This window comes from Heterocephalus glaber, unplaced genomic scaffold (assembly GCF_053883595.1).
Source record: "Heterocephalus glaber isolate CG9 unplaced genomic scaffold, H.glaber_assembly_v1.0 deba00001428, whole genome shotgun sequence".
In the NCBI taxonomy this organism is placed as follows: Eukaryota; Metazoa; Chordata; class Mammalia; order Rodentia; family Bathyergidae; genus Heterocephalus; species Heterocephalus glaber.
Window position 1 is genome coordinate 11,656,760 of NW_028258293.1, and position 24,395 is coordinate 11,681,154.

Genomic DNA, 24,395 nt, shown 5'->3' on the forward strand with positions numbered 1-24,395 from the left:
CTGATACGAACATGGGACGTTTTCACTGACCAGTTATAATTAATATCTTCAGAGCAGTCAACAATAATGTCAGATAATTTGAAATGTTATTGGCTTTGGGAAACCTATTTACCATTTAGATTTCAAATTATGAAGACATTTAAGCTTGTAGCCATTTTTTTAAAATGCAAAAGGAGAAATATCAGTCATGTTAACAAATGTACGCTAGGGGATCTCTCCCCGTTCTGTAAGGAAATTTTTTATTAGTATTAGGAAACAAGAATCAGATTGAGGCAATTCAATTAAACTCACCCAATTACTTTGGAAGCAGATAACATGAGAGGTGTCTGCCCATTTACATCTGTCATATTCACACTCTATTCAAAAAAAAACCAAGCAACACAGCTGTCAGCAACACAACCAAATCAATAGTCTCTTTCTTCATAGAAATATGTTTTAAACACAGTTTATCTTACTGTTGTTTACACAGACGGGTTCAAATAGCACCTAAGTAAAAAATGTTCTGCTTCATTTTCATAGGGCAAAAATCTAGGGATTTCTACAAAATATTTCTAAAGGCAAATCTGAATATATGATATAAAGTACTATATAATTTGAATGAAGGACAGGGTAAAAAACAAAATGTGAATAGCTACCATTATATATGAGATGTAGAGACCTTCAAAATCATCTAGCTTATGTCCTAATAAATACATTAATTCATGCTATTATTTTTTATGCAAAGTCATCCAGTCTCTGCCTAAACACTTCCAGCAATGAACTCCCTGTTTTCAGAGGCTGCTTGAATTTCTGGACTTAGTATATTAAATCTGAAATAGACTAACATGAAAAATTCTTTTCTATTTCCTGAATAAAGACAAAAAAGAAAATCATATCTCCATAAGGACATGCTCCTTTCACAAAGCAGGTCCCGGTTGCAGGTGTCAATAGTTCCAACCAAGCCAAAGAAAAAGAGGGACAGTTTCGGAAGGTTCTTAAGGGCCTTGGAGGAAGAGAACTTGGGAAAGTGCCCAAGGAGAAGCAGAAAGGGCTCTCCTTTCAGGTCCTTCTGAAACGAAGCCCAGGGATCCTATTTATTCTTCTTCAGTTGGCTGACTCTGAGAGGAAGTGCTTATTTAAAGAGACCACAGTCCTTCCGACAGCACTTGGACAAGGATGTTTCCATGTCCCTTTCAGGCAAAACTGCTAACACACCAACTACTCTGTCACCAGAAAGCACACTCCAGGTGAGTGTGGCTGACAGTGAAACACCCTGCTGCTCCTAACCTACAATTGAACCTCTGTCTGCAAGTCATGTTCCATGAAATGACTTTGAGAACAATAAGCACACATTCAAATTGACCCCTACTGGAGCTCAAATAATGAAAGCAAATGAATGGGTCAATTTAGGGATCATTAACCATTTGTACTTTCAACCAGAGGAAAAATAGAGGCTTTAAAGTCATGTTTTTACAAAACAAAAATAAAAACAAACTGCAAATTGCTAGGCTGATAAGGAAAACTACTACAGGTATACAAGTTTCAGAAACGTCTATTACATGTTGCTGAGCTAAATATCCTGCCCTCTTCCCTCCAGTGAAGCTGAAAATGCATATTTAATGGCTACATCCACCAAGGCTAATGTTTGATTACCTGGATATCCACTAAGTTTCATTTTTAAAAGGAGGGCATAATACAACTAGTAATGTCCCCAATGTCTTCAGCTTATATGGAGTATGAGAAACATACCTGCCCCTTTGAGATGAGATATGCTATAATAGGCATACGCTGAAATAATACCGCCAGGTGAATGCTGCTGAATCCCTCCCCATCAATGAGAGTGGGGTCCGCACCATGCTGGAGTAACAATATGACCATCGGTAAATGCCCCTGCCTGTAAACACAAGATCAAAACAGAATGCATGGAGAAAAACAGAAGAAATTCTGTGAAAAAACTGATATCCCTAAGACTTGAGGGATTTTGGTTAGATACAATGGACATTTCCTAACAGTAAGATTTTTAAAACACTGGAGATTGTACAAATGTCTTGCATTAAGGTGCTCTGAGATTAAAACTATATGGATGGTCCCTGAGGGTGAGTGATAAACTTGACAACCTCCCAATCTAACTTAAACCTTATGTTGCTGCCATGTGTAAATAGTAATTTTGTATGACTGATATTAACAATGAAAATGTTAAAACATCCTAGACTTCACTGCTGCTATTTTCAAAACAAAAATAATCATTAGCCAGATACACAGAAGTATAATAGTCATAGACCATGGGTACACTGTGCTAATCCTAAGAACCATACATTCTTTCACTTGAATATAGCTCATTTTCATGGACAGCACTGTACTTCAGTAGCTCAAAACTCTTTGTCTATGGAGAAAAGATTCAACTCCTTGCCTTACACAAACAATTACACATTTTAGTTTCAGATTCATGTCAACCTCATCACCAATGAGCAGAATTAAAATAATAGAAGAAGCTGTTAAATATCCATGTTTATTCCTTTAGCTTCAGAAGGCCAATATACATAAGGGAAAAGAGGATAGTAACTAACCAATGTAAATGTTCTAAGAAGCTGGGCTACTCAAAATTTCTTTTTAATCCTGTGTCAGCTTTCAAGAGATGACTGATACAGAGATATGCTTTAGACTTAAAACTTTTGAGAGGAAACCTCTCTCTTTAAAATATAACTACAACTATAGGAGATGATTGAATGATACAGTGAATGTTTAAATTTTCAAAACATTTATTACAGTAAAAGACACGTTGTCAAGAATAATGGGATAAGTATGTAAGTTACCAAATGTGCATCTGTCATAAGACTGAACTGTTGGAGTTTATAGTTTACTCAATTACTTATTTATTCATGTGTCCAAATATAAAAGTTGCTTATCCTATTTATAAAAAAAGCACAATACTCATATTTGAAATGGAGCCCTGAATTAAACAACAAAAACATCCTTTCTGGAAATTCTTTAAAAAAGTAATTTTTTTTTTAAACATAGGGGGGGAAAAAAACCCAGAAAAGAAGTCTTTCAAATTGCCTGTAACTGTGGTTTACAGTTTGGTAGCCTCCAACCCACAAGGTTATTTAATTTCAGCACTTAAAGAAACCTTACCGTATGGCCCAGTGAAGAGGAGTTGAATTTAAATCTCCACCTAACTGATCTATAACAGCACCTTTTGAAATATAAAACCTGTTAAAATAGACACAAATGAAGATGAGATTTGTAACTTAAAATTCATACTGAGATAAAATATATTTTTTTCTTAGTTAACAGATGTGTTGGAAAAGATACTATAATAGTCATCTCCATAAAGGATCTAGATCTATAAGTCTCCAAAATTTATGCAGCAGTATCAGACAAATCCCTGGTGAAACATTCTTAGCTTGTAAGTAATTATTCCTGCTGTAATTAGCATTCCATTATAACTCTCCTATCAAACACAGAATAACTACTCTCTGCCAATTCTAAATACCACAGCACTCTTGAAATAGTTTACATTCAAAGGATTTAGGGTCAGATATTCTATGTAACTCAGAAAGAGAAATGTGAAATTATGTCACATTTGAAAGAGTTCAAATTACAATTACCAAGGGGAAACACTCCAAAAGTGATAAAAAATTAACTTAAAATCCTTTCATAAATGTTAGAAACTGTAAATGTCAGGAGCACAGAAATGATGCACTACGTAAGGTGGAACTATAACATTGTAAGTGACTCTCTTCTGTGGTTTGAAGGATTACTTCAGTAATATTTCATGCATCATATTATCTACACAATATGCCTGGAATTTGCCTGTGAGTATAATGTGTGCTAGAATGTTGTAAAACTTAGTGAACTTTCCTTTTTTTAAACCTCAAGGATTTTAAATACATAATTCTATAATAGAAAATTTATGTACACTTACATACATGCACACATTTTACATGTTAAAGTATAAAACAAAAAAATTAGTAGGCAGTAGGGTTTTATGAAGGGGAAATATTTTATAAAATCTGATACTTTCCCACCTAAAAGTGTATTACATACTTAATGTTTAAAAAAAAGGTTTAATTCCCTACATATCTATTCCTCTAAACTAGATGAAACGTTCTTCTATCCTGAGAAAGTTTGTCATGTTATGCTTTCCTTTTTCAAAATATGTTCACTTTCAGGTCCTAACCTTTATCTTTATGATGGGGGCCCTTGGCTTCTTCTAATCCTTTTTTCTAGACCAATGAGAATCCTGGATTGGATGATCTCTAAGGCCCTCTTCAACTCTATAACTGACTGTGGGCAGAAGATTTCAGGTGTTCACTAAAAACAAGAGGATTGCAGATGCTTCAATAGTGGTACTTGAAGGAGAGGTCCAGAATTACAAATATACAATTAACACACATATATCCCATCTTACTTTACAAGATCCAGCCTGTTGTTAATAGCAGCCCAGTGAAGAAGTGACACATTTTCTTTGTCTGGTTGCCTGACGTCATATCCTGCCTCTACCAACTCTTTACATCGTTCAAAAATCCCGTATCTCAAATAAGAAAAAGAGAGGCATAAAATCATTTCAAATGCAGTACCAACATTTCTACTTTTTACTATGTATTTTCTTTATCTGAACTATCTTTCTGACGTTATAAAATACAGTCTCTCAATATCCACAGAAGGTTGGTTTCTAGATCCCTTGTGGGTACCAAAATTCATGGATATTTAGGTCCCTTATATAAATGTAGTATTCTATAAAACTATTCTTTGTGCATAATATACTGTAAATGCTAAGTAAACAATTGTTATACAATATTGTCTAGGGAATAATGGCAAGAAAATAAAAGTCTGCACATATTCCATACAGCCACATTTTTTTCCCAGAATATTTTTAATCCATGCTTGGTTGGAACTGGGGTTGGTTAAATCTGAGATACAGAACCTATAAATACATAAGGTTGACTATAATTAACAAAGATATGTACAGAGGAGACATAAGACAAAATCAAATAACATAAGCAAACTTTGTTTATTTACCAACCTGATCAGTTCATTTGGAGTTGAGCTTGATTTTCTTAAACTTTAACACATTTGCTAACTTTCAGTAAGTTTCACTTAATTTTCACTATGTGCCAGGAACACATGGTGCTGATTCTTGACTACAACATTATACTGAGTCAAGCCAAATCCATACAGTAACCTCACAATGTGGGATGAGACTAAAAGCAAATTTGGAATGGGATAATCTAAAAACAAAATACAGACATAATACAGGTCTAGCAGAGGAGGGAACAATGGGCCCTTCCTGGAGAAGAAGAAACAAGACATCTAAGCTACATTTTACAGGCTGACAAAAGGGAAGGGGGACGGGCATGTACAAAAAGCAGTGATGTGAAATGCTGCAAGGATGTTAGAGAAATAGAATTTAGTAAGCTGAAAGCATGAAGCATTAGAGAGGGAAGGGCAAGACGTGAAGACATAAGAGGTAAACAAACACCCTAAGAGCCCTCTAGGCCCTGCTATGAAGTTTAAACTTCATGCACAGCTCGACAGTAAACCAATCAGGAGTCTGAAAGGGGAAGGTGCTCTTTGAGTTTTAGGAAGGATCGTATTAGTGGCAGCATGGAAGCTGCTTACAACACGGTGACAACGGAGAGCAAGAGCAGCTTGGAGGCCACTGCAGCAGATGCAGGTGAGGAGCACAAGAGGCTAAATTTGGAGGCAGAGGACAGGAGTGGGAAAGGAGGAATCTGAGACGTGCTGGGCCAATTGACTGGTAAGAGGAAGAAATATTTTTACTATTTTAATAGTTAAAAACTGAAAACCCATTGGTAATATTTCTTTTCAATAGATCTTTTAACAGTTCTTCGCAACTTATTTCTATCTAGAAGGACCTGAAAGTTTCAACTCGCCCTCAAGGGTCAAAAATCAAACCAAACAGCAGAACTGTCTCCCATCCCACACTATTAAGTTAGAATAACGTGTACTTATCAAAGTGTGTGTGTGTGTGTGCGCGCGTGCGAGAGAGAATTTGGCATTTTTTAAGAAGAGACACCTGTGACAATACTAAACAAAAATATTGGTAAGAACAAATTTCTGATGACATAACATATTTATATTCTACAACTTTCACATGTCAAATCTAACACTTTCTAGAAAAGAAACACTCGCTTTTTCTGAGAAACATAAGCATACACATTAATTAGAATTTTGGTGGTTCAGAAAACACACACACAGATCCCAGTTCTCTTCTGCCCTCGACAACACCAGTGAAGGTTCAAGATCTATGGGAAATTTTAAGAGAAATGTGAGTCTGAACTGACATTCCTTGTGAATACAGTCTAATATCTCACATTTATCACAACAGAGTTTTACTGATAATAAACATTTAGACATTTCCATTCTAATTAAAGCAAATATTGACACTCTTGTTTTCATGTAACAACAAAAACAATATCAAACAATATTCACCCAAAATAGTGGTCCTCAGGGCCTTTAAAGTTTATGTAAATTGCTAATTAGAACACGTAAAGAATTGTCAATATATTTTTAACAAACATAAGAAATACTCAATTTTTTTTTTTTTGGTACCAGGGATTGAACTCGGGTCCTTGCGCTTGCGCAGCAGGCGGTGAAACCACTGAGCTAAATCCCCGGCCCTAAATACTCAATTTTTAAGCCAAACAGGCTAATGAATCACCAAGCATCTTTGCTTTTGATGGAAATCTGGTGTGGTAATGCTAGTTCCTTTCATGTTGATTAAACAGGCATGAACATTTGGGCGGAAATCTGATGGGTAAATTTACACTTAACTACCAAAATAGATTTCTACTTACTACTTAATCTGATAGACAAAACGTTTTAAAATATGTTCAATGGCAAGAGGTTAAACAGTTGCTGACAATTAATGATATGAAAATGTAAAAAAATGACCTAATGCAAATCTCACATATGCCAATGTTAAGGAAAAACTGAAAATGTATTTTGGTTTTTTAGTGCAAGAAAACAAACCCACTCTATATTTCAAGTGGTCAGCAAACATATTTCCACCTACTACCTTCCTTCCAGAGTACTCAGCACAGCAAGAACTGAAGCACTCAATAAATAATTATTTAAAAATCCATAAATGTGTGAGCTGCTATATTTCCATCCTATCTATATATGTGCACTACATTTTAAACCAAAATTCAGAGTTTAGTTTTAGTGTCATTCTAAATCATTTATTCATTTAACAAACATTTAATGGGCATCTAATGGAAGAAAAACTGTGCAAAAGTCCTGGGGCTGCAAAGACAATGAAGATAAGCTTTTCCTAAGAAGTTGCCCAGCATCTAATGCAAGAGGCTGGTACATAAACAGCTAAGGTACACTGTGCTACTGAACTGCCAATATGAATTGCGGAAGGTGCCATGAATGTCACACATATTATTATAACTCATCACAAAATAAGAATAAAACAAAGCATTCGGAAGACTTACTGAGTGGCTTTGACAATGTCACAGTTACTAGAGTCCTCTATAAGAGGAAGAATTTCTCTTGCCTTGGCAAGCTCTTTGCTTTCATGTGCACAGACACCATGCCGACCACATCCGGGAGGGTGGGGGCCATGACTGTGATTCCTGCACTGTAAAGGAAGAACAAATGAACCAAGGACAGGAGAGAATTAATGTCATGTTCAATTACATCATGAAGCGTCAGTGACTAGCAATCATAATATCTATAGTAATAGAGATTTGCCTTAATTCTGATAGTGAGAAAAGGTAACACTGGAAAAATCCAAATTACACACTTTGTCATAAAACGCAGGTTATCTAAAAGCACAAGTGGACCTTGTTACTTGCAGTGGGTAGAAGATCGAGGCCATTAACCTCATCAGACGACTCCTAGGCCATCACCTTGGAAAGCTGAGGTGGACACATCCTAAGAACACCCACCTCCCAAGCTCTTGTATTACCCCTTCCCTCTGAATATGGGCACCCCTTCCTGCTTCCAGCCAGTGACACAATTCCAGTCTCCTGACTTGCTCCAGCCAACTGGATACGGCAGAGGTGATGGGAAATCTCCCTCACGTGATACGATGCACAGCTATCTTAGCAGAATCCTCTGCTGGTCTTGAAAAAGGAAGCTGCTGTGATATGAGAGGGACTGTGAGAGGGCCACACGGCAAGAGCTGTGGGAAGCCCCAGGAGTGAAAGGCCCCCAGGTCACAGAAAACAGAGCGCTTGATCATCCATCCACCAAGAACTGACTGCCAATAACCCAAGGAGCTCGGAGAGGACTCTGAGCTCCAAATGGGTCACAGCTCAGCCTGGATGTGAGCCTGTGAGATGCTGAGCGGGGGAGCCAGCCGAGCAGAGCTTGGCCTCCTGGCAAACAATCTCTAATGGATGCTTTAAACCACTAAAGTGTGGTGATTCATTATGCACCAGTAGGTATCTAACAAGGCACGACTGCAAGGCTCTGCGAGGGTGCAAAGAATCACTCTCAAGACAATTCCATCACTCAGTCAGTGTTACATTCAGATAACCTATTAGAGGCAGGACCAGCAAGTAAGCTAAAAATTGTTTTCTTTAAACAAAGTCTTAGATTTAAGTTTTGTGGTTTTTTTGATGCTCAACAGGATCTCACGTTTATTGAGAAGTGATTAATGGTAAAAAGAAAGGCGATGCCCTTTCCTCATTGGCTGAACAAGAAACTGAAGAAACATTCACTACACATTTTACAATATTTTTCTCTTCCAAAATGCATTTCTGAAAATGAGTTTTTACCACTGTTCTTAGCTTTGAAATCAAATTAATCTTGGCTTAATCAGTATAATGTACAAGAACAGAGCATTTCTTAGGACTCCTAGTACTTTACTTTGAGTAACAAAGGGTCAGAGAAAATGAACGACCCTTAAAGACACAATCTTGGGTAACACTGTTAAATTTTCCTAGACAAAATTTCTTCATAAAAATGTTCTTCCAGTTTGGAAGGGAAAAATCAAATTCCCTCTTTCTGGGGTGGACACCCAAAACCTTCGCAACTCGTGTTCTCCAAGCGCAAATGTCAAAATGGGAGGAAAGGGTTTAAAAATCAGAGAAAACTGTATGCACTTAGGATGGACTTAAAAATCCAAAAAACATAGTAAAAAGACAAAAAAAGCATTATGCTCTGAAATCACAACCAAAGCCAAAACAAAAGGGAAACTTCTCACCTAAACTACCTAGAGGGATTTTTGCTTAGTTTTTTCCTTTTCTTTTTCTTTCTTTTTTTTTTTTTTTTCATTTTCCAGTTAGGTCCTATGTCTTTTGTGAAATTCCAATACTTAAACTGCAAGTCTGCAATTGTCTCTGAAGTCAATGAAATTAAGAAAAAAGTCCTAATTGTCTTGAAGGTCATTTTTTCCTCTTAGGATTTGCAGATGCAACTGTTGCTGCAGTCTGTGCCGAACTGCATTTTACTTCCCACGACCTTGACGCTCCTTTTTAACGCTTTCTTCTTCCTCTTGGCGTTTCTCATAGTGTGAGAAGTCATCAAAAATGGAAGTGGTGTGCTTGTAGCTGGCTATGATTTTCAACACCTGCTTAGCTTTTTCCAGAGGCACCTCCTGAGTGTCCCTCGAGTTGGTCACTGGTTTATTCTCATTGTTCTCTAGGCGAATGTGTCACAGTTGGCTATCGGGAACGTCTTTCACAAAAATCCATCTGACATCAAAACGACCCTTCCATTTGTCCTGGGACCAAACACCTGCACATGTGTTGTAGTCCACAGCAGATTTCATTTCTGCAATGCCACAGAAGTGGCCACTGCCGTTGACACTGAAAAGTAAATGGGGCCTTTCCCGTTCATGGAACGGTAAGCAGCATCCAGTCTCTTGTTACCATGCTCTGTGCTGCACCAGATATTATACTTAATGGAACAGTGGATATCGTCCTCAGAGTAGCTCTTGATGATGAAAACCTGGCCATGTTTCAGATTCCAGTCAAAATCCTTGGGGTTTTAATTATTAGTGGACCGTAGCTTCTCCAACACTGGGTGTGGCTCTGAAGGAGTAGATCCAGAACCAGCCTGGGACTGTCCTACTCCATTACCATCCACCCCATTATGACCGAACCCATTGCCACGGTTCCGAGGTGCTACCCAGTGGGTGGGCTGAGCTGCCTGTTGCTGAACTGAGAGCTGGGCAGGCTGCTGCGAAGGTGGAGGCAATGGCTGTGTCTGTTGCCCTACTGATGCCTGAGCCACTGGTGGGCTATTGTCAGCCTGCTGACCTACAGGCTGGGGAGACCCTTGGGTTGGCTGACCTAAATTCTGAACCAAAGCCTGTGAAGGGGCTTTTGCCATTAGACCCTTGTTATCCCAAGTTCCAATATCCATGTTATACTTTATTGGGGGGGGTGGAAGACTTGAACCTGCAATGCCCTTCTTGGTCTTCAGCTTGGGTTGCTGTTTTGCAGGAACAATGGTAGCTGGAGGCAAACTATTGGAAGCCACCATGTTACTAATAATGGACCCACTACCAACAGCAGAACCTACAACTTTTGGAACACTGCTTGCAACTTCGGTGCTACCCAGCTTCAGTGCTGCCATCCCTTGGTCTATAGTATTCATGCCAGGAGCCATATTGAGGGTGTCATTGGCAAAAGCTGACTGTCCATCCATCATGGCTCCACCTAAGGAGCTAGGTGCATAAGCATAATCGCTACTATATCCAGAACTTTGTGTAGACTGTCCCTGAGAACTGTTATTTCCCCATGGTGAGAAGTCAATCCCACTGGGAAAGAAATTAAAACCATGCTGACCCAGAAATGGGAGTGCTACCTAGGGCTCCCGGTTGCCCAAACATTGCATCTGGTAGGAAGTAGGGCTCTCCGTTGCTCAGCTGTCCATAAGAAGTTAGATGGGGCATGGCTGTGTCACCCCCAGTAGACCAAGCAGCTTCACCCAAAGAATAAGAAAAGCCAATGGAGGGGCTGTAGTAACTGGGTAAGTAGGAGTCTGACATGGCAGTATATGCATTATTGGGTCTTGCCTGTGGACTCAAGTAAGGTTCAAAATCATCATCATTTAATCCATCTTTTTGATGTATGGATCCATTTTGTACTTTGTTCCCCTGACCTTTAGGTCTCTGCTCCAAGAGGCTGCTGGCTGACATGGCTCTCGGATCCTGGATCCTGACCGGTAGCTGTGGCGGCGAACTCTTCAGGGCGGCGACAGCGGCGGAAGAGCCCTGCCGGAGGGAGCAAGGGGCGCGTCGAAGCTTTTGGTCCTGACACTGGGAACCTCGTTGGACACAGCGAACCTCGGTGGACACAGCAGAGACACAGCGTGCGGCTCAGGCTCCGGCTCAGATTTAATAGTTTTAAGATTACTTCTAATCTCAAAAACTGAGTTTAGCTCTTAGCAGAAACCCAATATGGAATTCTCTAACTTTAGTTTTTTTAAAAAGCCCACAAAAATCTTAGTTTAAGATCAACTGTCCATTCTGAGGATTATGAGTGTATTTTGGTTTTCGTTTCTACCGTGATGGCCTTTTGGGTTCATCATCACCTACAGAGCAGACAATCGATTTAGATCAGCAGTTCTGACGCTGGGCAACAACTTCTTTAAACTCTCTGGTGGACGGACACAGAGCGGCAGGAGGGCTAAAACCCTAACCACCAGTCAGGCTCACTGACTCGCTCTGAACCCCCAACACAAAGATCCAGTTTACTTGAGAGAGGGAGTCTTTCAGTGAGAGACATGAAAGGTTTGAAAAGGCTTCTCGGTTTCCTAGAAGCACAAGTTTATCAAATGGACATATTGTTTACATATATGCTAACTAAACCAGACTCTAAAGTGCGACTCTAATTTTGATGATTCCTCAAGCTATTCATCTGCGTAATAACCAATCTAATATAATAAACTATACAAATTCCTAGACCTAAGCGGAAGTCTTGAACTTCAATAAATTTATGATTCTGCTTTCTCTAAAGAAATGACACCTTCAGGTATACTGTAAATTTCCTGCACTATTATTAAGCAAATTAACACAGCAGTTTAAAAAGCTGATTTAAAAAATATACACCAGAACTTACATCTTCAAAACGATTTCCTTGAGAGATTATTAGCTGCTCCAATGACATTACCTTGAAATGTCTTCAGAATTTCCCTTCTGAAACTGTCCTCAGATCTATATAAAATTCTGATGTTTTATACTCAGCATACCATGGTATATCACATATACAGAAGTATACAAAACACGTACGCATAAAATGCATTTCTTCTTTTGTACAGCATCGGAATACCACAAAAGGATCACCAAGGTCAAGAAAAGTCACTGCCAACACCTTGGAAGACTGTCCCCAACACTTGTCCCCTTGTCACACTCAAGGAAGTTTCTGACACCAGGAATAACTTTCGCTGTTCTTTATAGTTTTATCCACTATGTGCACAACTCTGAAAGTACAGTTGTTTTACATTTTGAAAAATAATTTTATTTTATCCCATTCCCCCCTCAAGCCCCCTCCCCTCCCTATCTACAAAAGCTTTGTTTCCATTTTTTCCTTCTATTTTCACTTTTTTTCTTATCCCTTCCTTCCTTTCTCCCTCCCTCCTCCCTTGTTCTCCTTCCCATTTGAACACTTTCTTCCCCTTTGCCAACATCCATTATCCATCTCAGCCCTTATTTCCACTTTCGGTTTCTCACACCAGAGAAACAATGCAGTATTTAAACATGTGTCCAATTTGTTTCACTTAAGAGTATGATCTAAAAGTCCATCTATTTAGCTACAAATGTCTGAAGCTCATCCTTTTTTATGGCAGAGTACTACTCCATTGTATAAAAGAACTACATCTTCTTTATCCACCTGTCAGCTGATGGGCATTTGGGCTGTTTCCAAGATTTAGCTATTACAAAGTGTGGTGCTATAAACATGAGTGTGCATATATCACTGTGGTATGATGCTTTTAATTCTCTCAGGAAGATACCAAGAGGTATAGCTGGGTCAAATGGAACCTCTAGTTTTAGTTCTTTGAGAAATTAGTCTACACTCACACCAAAAGTGGAGCAGGGTTCCTTTTTCCCCACAGCCCCACCAGCATTTGTTCTTGGTTGATTTCATGATAGCAGCCATTCTTTCTGGAGTGAGATGGAATCTCAGCATTGTTTTAATTTGCATTTCACGAACGACCAGTGACGTTGAACATTTTTTCATATATTTATTTGGCATTTCTAAATCTTCATCTGAGAAGTGTCTTTGCATTTCAGATGCCTATTTTTGCATTGGGTCTTTAAATTTGGGGGGTCTGATTTGAGTTTTTTATATATTCTAGATAGTAGTCCTTTATCTGAATAGCTGGTAAAAAAATTTTTCTCGCTCTGTGGGTTGTCTCTTCACTCTGTTGGTGGTTTTTCTTGCTGTACAAAAGCTTTTTAATAAGATGAGGTCCCAGTTGTTGATTCTTTATAGTATTTCCTGTGCAGTTGGAGTTTTGTTCATGAAGTCTTTTTATATTTTTAACCTTTATGTAAGTGGAATCATGTGCATCCTTCATGATTTCATTTGCTTAATATTAGACTTACAAGCTTCCTCCATGTTACTGTGAAAGGCTACAATTAGTTCATTTTCATTGCTGTTTAATGTTACAAACTAACATACCACAATTAATTTATTTTACTCTGGCTAGATATTTGGATTGTTTTCCATTTGGGGCTAATATAAACAATACTGCTTATAAGCATCTTGTACATATCTCTGGGTGTGCATATATAAACAACTCTCAAGATCATACATCTAGAAGTGGAATTGTTGGTTTTTAAGATATGCTTAACCTTTAAAATAGTTGCACTAATTAAATTTCCCCAAGCAGGGTAATTCTCACCAACACTTGTTACCATCAAGCTTTGTAATTTTTGCCAATCTGAAGATTATGCAAACATACCCTACAGTGGTTCTAATTTGTATTTCCCTAATTACTAATGATGTCTATTTTTTTTCACATTCATTGGTCAGTTAGATTTCCTCTTTTGTAAAGTATATACTAGAGCAATTTGTACCCTGTTGTTTTACCGGGTTTCTCTTGCTTCTTGAGTGGTAGCCCTTGTACGTTTTGGATTCAAGTCCTTTCCAGCTATATAAAAGATGAAGTAGGATCTTTTACTTCTATGCATGATGAAATAACCAGAATAGAATTAACCCCTTGCTGGAAAAAACCTACAAAACTGGGCAAATTATCTGAAATAAATTATTCCAACTTTGAAACATAGGAAAAGAAGAATTGTAATCCCCAAGAAAAGAGAAAAACAACAACAACAACAAAAACAAGATGAGCCTCACCATGGTCCTAGCAATTTCAGAACTGTGTGCACTCTGAGGAAGTTTCAGAGTCCAGCAGCCTCACTAAATTGAGGAGACAAAAACTAGAGATCAGACAGGCAGAGATGGTTGAAATTTGGGGCAGAGCTCCAGATGGAAGTGACCAAGCAGAAAAAATTGGCTTCAAAAATATGCCAGGCATGTACCGAGTAAAATTCTACAAAACTGGACCAAAAATTGGGGATCTCTAAGCTGCAATGACTACCGCAACTTACACAGAGCAGGAAGACATCCAACTGTCTCCAGCCAAAATGGAGAGTCTCTGATGACCCTCTGGGTATTCAGGGGGATCTCAGAGGCCTCGAGTAAAGGCAACCCCACAGCCAGTCTAGAAAGGCTTCCTATAATTAAGGCTTCTGAGCCCCCAGACAGAGCAGCACTAACATTGTTGCCAAAACAACACCTAAGACTCTTTAAAGAAAGACAACAAGTAGCAGACACTCAGTGGGCATTCATGATGTCCACCACACTCACTGCACACACCAGGAACAAACGTGACCCATCGACAGAAGACCCAGGTCTTTCAATGATATAGATACCAGAATTAGCAGGGGGAAAATAAAACACTGAACAGCCATTGTAACTATGCACAAACAACTAAAAGAAAACAAAATGAGCGTAGAAAGTGAAGATATAACAAAAGGTCTGGTTAGAACATCTAAAAAACAATTTCTGAAGCAAAAATTACAGCAGAGATTAACAGAAGATTAGATACCATGGAACAAAAGATCACTGAATTTGAAGACAAGACTTCAAAACGTAGCATGGAAAGAGAAAGACTGAGTATGTGTAATTGTAAACTCTAGAAGGGAGGGAGGATTTTTTAAAACTATTCAAAGAAATAATAGCCAAAAACCTTTCAAATCTGCCAAAAATTATGAACTTGCAACTACTTACTGGAGACTCAATGAACCTCAAGCAGGAAAAACCAAAAATCTTACACTAAAACATACTGTAAGGGGCCTGGGATTTAACTCAGTGGTTCTACCACCTGCCTCACAAGCGCAAGGTCCTGAGTTTGATCCCAAGTACCAAAAAAACCAAACAAACTATAATCTCAAAAGTGACTCACACAAAAGAAGATATTCTATTCAAAGAAATAAATAACAAACTCAGATTTCTTATCAGAAACAACTCAAGCCAAGAGACAACAGCACAATTACTAAGACTTGAAACGAAAGAAATGTAAAAACAACACCTTTCAAAAATATTCTTCAAAGATGTTGGTAAAATAAAAACTTTTTAGATAAACAAAAGCTGAAAGAAATGCCAGCAGATCTCTTCCACAAGAAATGAAAAAGGAAGTTCTTTAGGTTAAAGGAAAATAATACCAAATGGAGCTAGGTGTGGGGGTGCATACCTATACTCCCAGCATTTGGGAGGGAAGGTGAGGTAGGAGGATCTCTGAAAGTTCGAGGGCAGCCTGGGCTACATAGCAAGTTCAAGACCTGCCTGAACTACATGGCAAGAGCCTGTCTCAAAATAATACTAATAATAAATACCAGGTGGAGATCTGGATCAAAACAAAGAAAGTACCAGAACTATGTGAGTAAATATTTTGTATGTGAAGAGACCTTTTTCATTTTTAAAATTTCTCCATGATAGGGAAATGAAGGTACACTGGTATAAGAGATGCTATAATGGTATTTTAAGATGGACTATGGTAAGTTAAAGGTATACAATGTTAACCAAAGAGCAAATTCTGTTTTGTTTGTGTTTTGAGACAGTGTCTTGCTAGTCATATAGTCCAGGCTGGCCTTGAATTCAAAATCCTCCTGCCTCAGCCTCAGAAGTGCTGGGATTACAGGTGAGTGCTACAACCAGCTAACCCCAAGAGCAATTTCTAAATAAATAGAACAGAAAAGTATGTATAATAAGCCAATGTTAAAGATAAGATTTTTATAATAGTCAATTAATACAAAAAAGGGCATGAAAAGTAAGATACAATGAACAAAGTACAGAGAAAAGCAGCAAAATTATAAGATGATATCCTGATACCCAACCATATTGATAATTATGCCAAATGATCTTAAAAACACCAAAGAGAGATGATTAGACTGGGTTAAAAAAATAGAACACTATATATATTCTGTCTAGAGAAACTCAATTTAAATACAAAAACAAACACGGTTTAAAAGTAAAAAAATGGAAAAGAATATGTGATGAAAAACACTAACCATCATAAATCATGCAAAAACATGAAGCCTAAGGAATGTAGTAGACATAAGCACAAGAACTACTATGAAGGATAAAGAGGAATATTTCATAGTATGAAACAGGCTGATTCACTAAAACGACGTAACAATAGTAAATATATAGACACCAAAAGGGAGCTTTAAAATTCATGAAGCAAAAACTGACAGAACTGAAAGGAGAAACAGAAAGACTCATAATTATTGGAGACATTAGTTGGAGATTTCAAGCTTTTTCTCCATTACTAACGGTGTGAATAAACAGAAAATCACATAGGTTAGATAAAAGCTAGGAATCAGAAGAGGACAGAGCAGAGTACTAGCCACCAACTCAGCCAATCTTCAGTATAATCAATGAATAGCTATCCCATCACAGTCTTCATCTGCATATCTCTAGTAGCTAATGAGGTTGAGCATCTTTTCAGATGCTTATTTGCCATCTATTTATCTTCTTCAGTGACATTTCTGGTATAGGGGGAACAGGTGTGACTCCCAAACCTGCTAGATATCCAAAGCACAAGTTCATGTTCTCTAAAATCAAAGAATGAATTCTAGGAATAATGGAGGTTGAGAGTAGGAAAAATTTACTGAAAGTTAGCTTCTGTCTAAGAGAGACAGAAGGGGGTCCGGAAAGTGGGTTGCCCAACCATACTGCTTTTCTTTTTTCTTTTTTTTTTGTACCAGGGATCAAACTTGGGACCTTGCACTTGTGAGGCAGGCGGCAGAACCACTGAATCACTGAGCTAAATCCCTGGCCCCGATACTGCTTTTCAAAGGTGTTTTATGGGGCAATGCCACGAGGTGAGGTGGGTACAAAGTGGGACAAAACTATAGTCAACTAGTAAGATTACAAGTACAGTCACTTAGGTAATATTGGTCCAATGCGAAATCACAAGGTAGACATGAGGTGGTACAAAACTATGATCAACCAATAAGATTATAACAAGTATAGTTGCTTAAGTAATATTGATTAAATGGGGATCAAATCGGGGAGCAAGTCACCAAGTTACAAGAAACGAACAGGATTTTGGGTAAGGGATGGGTCAGAGATCTTTCCCCAAAGACCTGGGTCCCCCACCCAGGCGGTGACTGATACCTATTTAGAGTATCAGTCATTGCTATTCATCCCTAGGGGAAGCACGGGATGTAGTAGTTTCTCTCCTGACCTGCAGTGAATGTGTCCACTGCCTTCCATATTGGCTCCTCCAGGGCTGGCCCTGTCTAGCTGCCTAACTAACTTAACTATCTGCAATATTGCCTTTCAAGTCTTTGCCCATCTAGAAATTGTCTGCTTGCTTTCTAATGGCTACGTTTTGAGAGTTCCTTACATCATAAGTATGTTCTAGTAGATTATATGTGAGATATGTGATTTACAAATATTTTCTCCTATTCTAAAGCTTTCTTTTTCTTAAAGGTCTCTTTTTGATGAAGTCCAATTTATCAATATGCTCTTTTACAGATGGACTGTGCTCTTGGTATCCCTTCTGGGAACTCCTGGGATCAGTAGTCCTCTGTCCAGAGAGGGCTCCCTCCCTCGGAGTTTCCATCCCTGCTCCTTAGCTGAGCTCACCGGCTGCCCTGGGAGCTCTGTCTGCATGGTGTCCACTGCCAGGGCTCGAGTCAGCATGACAGGCAAACCAGAGAGGAGAAAAATGGACACTGGTTCAGAAGTTTTCGAATTCTGATCTTTGTCAGTCTAACTGTTACTGTTCACTTGGGAATCCTTAAGGAGCTGCTCTCTGATTTGTGTCCAGGCTTCTGAGCGACCTTCAGTGAGAGGGAGAAGAGAGTATGCTCCTTCCATCTTACTCGGAGCTAGACCACAGATGCGGTTCTGAATAGGCAAGATTTGATTTAGCCGGTAAACTATCACACACCACCACAGAGTCCCACAGCTTAAAAGAATCACATAACTAGTTAGAGTGGAAACAAGAATATTATTTAGGTTCTTTACGCCACCCAGTAATTATATTCATATCCAAGTGGTAGAAGACAAAGGGTTAAAGGAAAAGACCTGAACTACAGTCAGGCTTTCAAGTGTCAACAAGTAACAGGAACAAAAAGTACAGCTAAGATTGACAGCGAAATCAGTATTTTTTTTTTGATGAAATATAATTGCTTTATTGGAATTTATAAAATGATATATATTAAATTTTAAAGATCTAGCAAAACAGAAGTTAATAAAGGGTTAACAATGTGGACAACTGCTATTAAGTGTGGTAGACATCTTCATTTTATTTACATCCATACCTATATATTTGCTCATTTACAGATGGACTGCGGATTATAGATAAATACAAATGTATCTACACACATACAAATACACACATTATACTATATTCATACATACTGATTCTTTATCATTTTCTGGTATTTAGTTAAGAATGGGATCACTACCCATTATCTTCAATCTGCTTTTTTCTAACAATACATCACATGGAATCTTGCAGGTAACAGCTGAATATTATTGTAATGTATAAATCTAATATAATTTATTCAACCATTCCCCTATTGTTACAGATGTAGGGTGATTCAGCCTTTCAATTTTATAAATATTCCTGCAATAAACACCCTGTACATTCTAGTTCTATAGGACTGATTCTCCAAAATAGGACTGTTGAGTTAAAAAACAGGCATTTTAAACACAAAAAGGTGCTGACCGAATTCCTTCTCCCATTCACACTCCTGAGAGCAAGGTACATGTAACCTTTTCCATACACACCTTCCCAGAGCTGGACATCGATCTTTCCACAATCTTATCAACCTGCTGGCTAAAAGAATGGCATCCTGTTTTTCATTTGCACACTCCTGGTTGCTAATTAGTTTGAGTGCTTTGTTTTGTTATGTATCCTGAATCTTCCTATTTTCTCTTTTGAGGGCTGCCTTTTCATGGTTCGTTTTTTCCAGTGGATTGTGTCTATCTGTTTCTATTTGTACGTTAGGAGAGCTTAATCCATTATTTACACACAGAAATGAGTCACAGGAAATTGACTCATTCTACAGGTACAAATTTGTGCTTCTTATAATGTCTCAGGGTGTTAAAGACATTTCTCACTGTAAAATATACACGTCAACATAGGGAATATCCACAATTAAGAGCATTTATTTATTCAGCAATAAACTGCAGTGTATTTATGATGTACAAAGTATTATGTTGCGGGCGGAGAGGGCAGGGTCTGTCCTTCAGGAGCTTAGGTCTAATGGGGAAGACCCATCAGAGACACGCAGAGTAAAGCAAAAATAGAGGGCAATCTATGATTAAATGGCAAAAATGGGTGAGGAGGCTGGAGAACAGGAGATATCATCTTTTCATGCCATCATTTCTGACCTAAATCTAGATCAAAGTGAAACTTTAGTGAATATATAAATTCAAAGCCCGTGCTTGAAGTCAATGGTCTCCAAAGTCAAACAAGGGTATTCAAGGCCATACAGTATATGCAGCAATCCAATAGGTAGTGGGAGAAAACATTAAAGCTTCTATTGGAATAACTTAAAAAACAACAACAACAACAAAAACCCCACGTTTTTAAGCTTTATTAACCGTTAACACTGGCAGTCTCACTGATCCCTATGTCAAGCAGGTCACCCTTACATTCTGGTTATAAGGCAGAGGAGAAGGGACGCAGCAGGACCTTCAGCATGTTATAGTTTACACCAGGTTATAGATTCTTCAAATTTCAGCATCAGTCTTAACTAATCTACCCCTCCCTAAAATGACCAAGTAGCTTAAGCTGTTTTCTACAAAGAATTCACGAATTAGGGTAGTAATAACAAAAACACGAACAAGAAAATGGCAGAGCTTACGCTTCTATTCACACATAACTGGAGCTTTCCATGAGTCACATGAAGTACAAACCAAGATGATCTAATCCAACCTGACAAGTCACACACCCCCCAAATTTCAAAATTATTGAAAAGGTTAATTTGAAGCAAATTTATATTCACTAAAGATAGCTCAAATCTTGGCATGATTTTATAGTGAGCTTATTAGTTAATGAACATAATTTTGAAATATATTTTCAAATCTTGAAATCATGACCCATGATGGTATGAATTTGGCAACTGGCTTCTGTCTCTTCAGTGAAATTAAAGGAGAGTTAGGAAAAGGAAAAGTGAAGACACACAGAGAAGCAGATGGTCCCTAAGAGTAGGGAATTAGACTGAGTCCCTGTTTCTGCAGTCTTCTCTCAGACTAGTCTGTCCTCACAGTACTGACAAGACAGGGGTCAACTAGCCAAAGCAGCCCGATACTCTCATGTTGGCTGTGACACTGGAAAATCTTCTATCTGGTTTCTGGCTCTAGTTTTTACATTTGCACAATGAATGCAGCAGATCATTATATGTATTAAGTTTTACCAGGCTCCCATGTTGTGTGGTCTAAGGCAGTGGTGGCGAACCTATAGCACTTGGGCTGCAGTGGGCCTGCAGAGCCCTCTCTGTCACAACTCCAGCAGACAAGCATTGAATATTCAAATTTAACTGTAGTGTTGGCACTTTTCGGTAAATAAGTGGGTTTTGGGTTACAGTTTGGGCACTCGGTCTCTAAAGGGTTCGCCATCGCTGGTGTAAGTCACTATGGACTCACATACTGGTCCAGATGTCACTGTATGAACATCACCCCCTATGGGTGTGGAAGCGTCCCAGCTCCACAGCTGTCTGTAGTGCTAAGGTGACAGAATTCACTAATGATGCCAGCAAAGTCACAAGCACTTTCATTAAACATTCATTCTTGGAAATGTAAAGGCCACCTCCTGTGCACCAAGTATAGTACTAGGTAATTAAGGATGCAAGACTAATAAGACACAATTTCTGCCACTATTTATTTATCAGATATTTACTGTGTGCCGGGGACTGCTCCAGACATGAGTATAACACTGAGCACAACACGAAAGACTCTTGGTTTTCTAGGAGCTTCCATTCTCTTCCCCATTCTCAGAACACAGTCCACTACAGTTTAGTCCTCAGGCCTCAGACTGAAGAATGCATAGACCCCGGAGAGCAATCAAACACAACTGTACCCCTGAACAGCAGTGAGGAAAGCACTGCATCATCACGAGCCCTGAGACCTGGACTCTGCGGCCCTCCCACCATAGCTCAGTGTTATGGGGAAACTAGAAGGGTTAGACTAGATCAAGGCTTTTCAAATCTCCCCAGTGTCACGGCCCTTCTTGAAAATGTTATTAAAACTAAGGTCTCTCAGAGAAATGCGCAAAGCTGCACATACCACCTGGATACAATCAGACATCCACAGACATCCTGAAGCTTATCCTACATGTCAGTTGAGGAATCTCTGAACTAGGCAAATCACTGAAAATCCTTCCAGCTCCAAGTATTCTATGATTCTGTTCCATTTTATCTCCCCTGGACCACCTTGGATTCCAGTCCTCAAGATGCTAAAATAACATTTTTTGGTTATCATCTTAATACACAGGGGGAAAGGAGAGGGAGAGGGAGGGAAAGAGAGAGAGAAAGATCAACGTGGGAGGCAAGATATTATGAAAGTTATGCAAGGGACATATGGCTATATGTGTGATTTTCACAACATATCCCCCAAATTCTCTGCTACTTCACCATCAGGAAGTGTGTGTGGGGAGTCTATGTTCCTCCCTCTTGACTCTAAGTTCTTTGTGTCACTAATAAAATATTGCTCATGTGGTCCTACGCCAGTTTGCAACCCTGGGCCTTAGAAACTAGCAGATTCCTCTTTTTGTCTCTTGAGATGGTTTTTTTTAGAACCCAGCCACCATGCTGTGCTGTACCAAAGCAGACCATGTGTAATTGTCCCTGCTGAAAGTCAGCATCAACTGCCAGACCCGTGGGTGCAGACACAATATGATACCAGCCTCAGTTACTGAGGGACCCCCTTCTCAGGAGTCTTTCCAGCTGAGGCTCTGGTGGGATGGACACAAACCAACTTAGCAGCAGACTATCCAAATTCCTCAGGTGAAGATACCACTATGTTTTAAAGTGGCTTGTTACATCACAATAGAAGCTGCAACATCTTTAAACAATAAGGGATCATGGTCTTTCTTGCACAGAAATAGGAATCAACTTTTTTTAAAAAAGTAAGTAGGTACTGTTGGAAATTAATTCAAGAGAAAATCAAGATTTAGAAGACTATACTTAAACTGATGAAGGTCACTATCTTGGCCTGCTTATCAAATAAAACAGAGGAGGGTGAGGTATCAAGATTTGACAGATAATGGTTATTTCTCAGGACATTAACAGAAGTAGGGTTAAATTTCCAAGTTCACAAGTCTACTCATGATACCAGTGCTAGGCCCCGTTCTAGATGTGAGGCACATAGCACTCAACATATCAGATAAAAATCACTGCCCTCAACAATACTTACAATCAGTGGAGGGAAAAAGACCATTCACAGGACTCATTAGTTTGTTAAATGATATTAAAGGTTGAAGAGAAATATAAAGCGAGATGGGAGGCCAGGGAAGTATTTCTGGTAGCAGTGATGACGGGAAGGGCTTGCAATTTTAAAGAGGGGTCCTAGAAAGTCACCCTTAGATGACATTTGTATCAAGACTCGAAAGAAGTGGGAGAATAAACCAAATGGATATACCAGGAACGAGCATTCCAGGCAGCGCAAACAGTACATACAAAGGCCCTGAGGCTAGTGGGGCTGGCGTTCACTGAACAAGAAAGTAATAAAAATTGATGTTAGAAAGGAAACTGAGAATAAGATTGTATATACAAAAATCTGGCCAAAAAAAAAAAAATCAGAAATGAACTTGGACCCAAGAGAACCAAATTCAACAAGAGTAGAATGGTGGCCCACATTCAGTGAATGATGGGAAGTCCTGGCTCAGCCACTTAGCTGCTTTTTGACTTGTAGCAAGTGAGTATGATTTTCTGAGCCTCAGATCTCATCTCTAAAATTACAATAAATCATCTTTTCTCACCTCACAAGATCATAGCATAAATCAAGAACGAAGAAGTGTATTGTAAACTGGAAAGCCCAATATATAGGCAGGGTCTTCACATTATAACTGAAAAACCTAACAACAGCAATCATTATTAACAGCAGAATCAATGTACTTTGCCCTACTAATTTCAACCTCCAAATCAATCTCTCCCTTGATATGTCACAGAACTGGGGCAGGGGTCATGTTCCCTTCGGCATGAGAGTGAACTGCAAGTGCTCGAAGGCTTTTACAAATGAGTGGCAGTAATTAAGACATGGTAGTTACTCCTACCAACTTTTCTTTGAGGGTGAGGAAAAAGCATGAGACTTAGTTTCCATGTGACAATTCTATGTCCTTTTGCAAAATCCAAGCAGCCTACAAACCATTTTCTGTTTTCAAAACGGAAGAACCCCCAGTAGGAACATGTTGACACTTCCCACACATGCTTTCTTCATTTAAATCTACACCAGACTGTTGAAAGAAGGGAAAGGGGAAGTATGAGATACACTCGCGGGATTGGACAGAATATTTTTAAGAGTCCACCTCACCCCATCACCTCAAATTACTTGAAAATCTACCACCCGAACCACTCTAATTGGAGACAGCATTAGTTTTCTCACCCATAAATGAAACTATCTTCCTAAGGATATTTCAATTCTGTAATAAAATAAAGCATATAAAAGCATCTGACATATGATCAGGACTCACTAAAATTGGCTGAATCTGGAAATTCTTCATTTATTCAACAAATACTACGGGAGCACCTACAAAACATGCCAGCCAGTATCCATCTGCAGGGACAGGGTCAGAAGCAGAACTGATAAGATTCCAGTTCTCTTGCAGCTAGCATCTACGTCCTGTAACTCTCTTTACCGGTCAGTCCCCTCTGTTCTCTGGAACCACCTCTGGCTTTGGTAACAGAACCCCCTTCACAGAACAGAATTGTTTGGGATCGTGCAGATAGTCATCACACACCTCCC

The 24,395-nt window shown here is 38.9% G+C and overlaps 1 protein-coding gene and 1 pseudogene across 7 annotated transcripts in view; both read right to left on the bottom strand.

Moving 5' to 3' along the window:
* Zdhhc13 (zDHHC palmitoyltransferase 13) overlaps positions 1-24,395 on the bottom strand; it is a 52,251-nt gene that overhangs the window by 27,246 nt on the left and 610 nt on the right. For all 7 annotated transcript variants that reach the window (XR_015451417.1, XM_004851543.4, XM_004851544.4 and 4 more), the window contains exons 2-6: positions 7,443-7,588; positions 4,391-4,513; positions 3,112-3,189; positions 1,729-1,873; positions 292-356 (exon numbers count right to left, since the gene is read on the bottom strand). Coding sequence is in view for 6 of the 7 variants with exons in the window: in XM_004851543.4 (XP_004851600.2) it covers positions 292-356; positions 1,729-1,873; positions 3,112-3,189; positions 4,391-4,513; positions 7,443-7,588 (557 nt within the window). In the remaining variant the exon portion in view is untranslated. The remainder of the gene's footprint in view (positions 1-291; positions 357-1,728; positions 1,874-3,111; positions 3,190-4,390; positions 4,514-7,442; positions 7,589-24,395) is intronic.
* LOC101720558 (YTH domain-containing family protein 2 pseudogene) lies at positions 9,254-11,234 on the bottom strand (annotated as a pseudogene).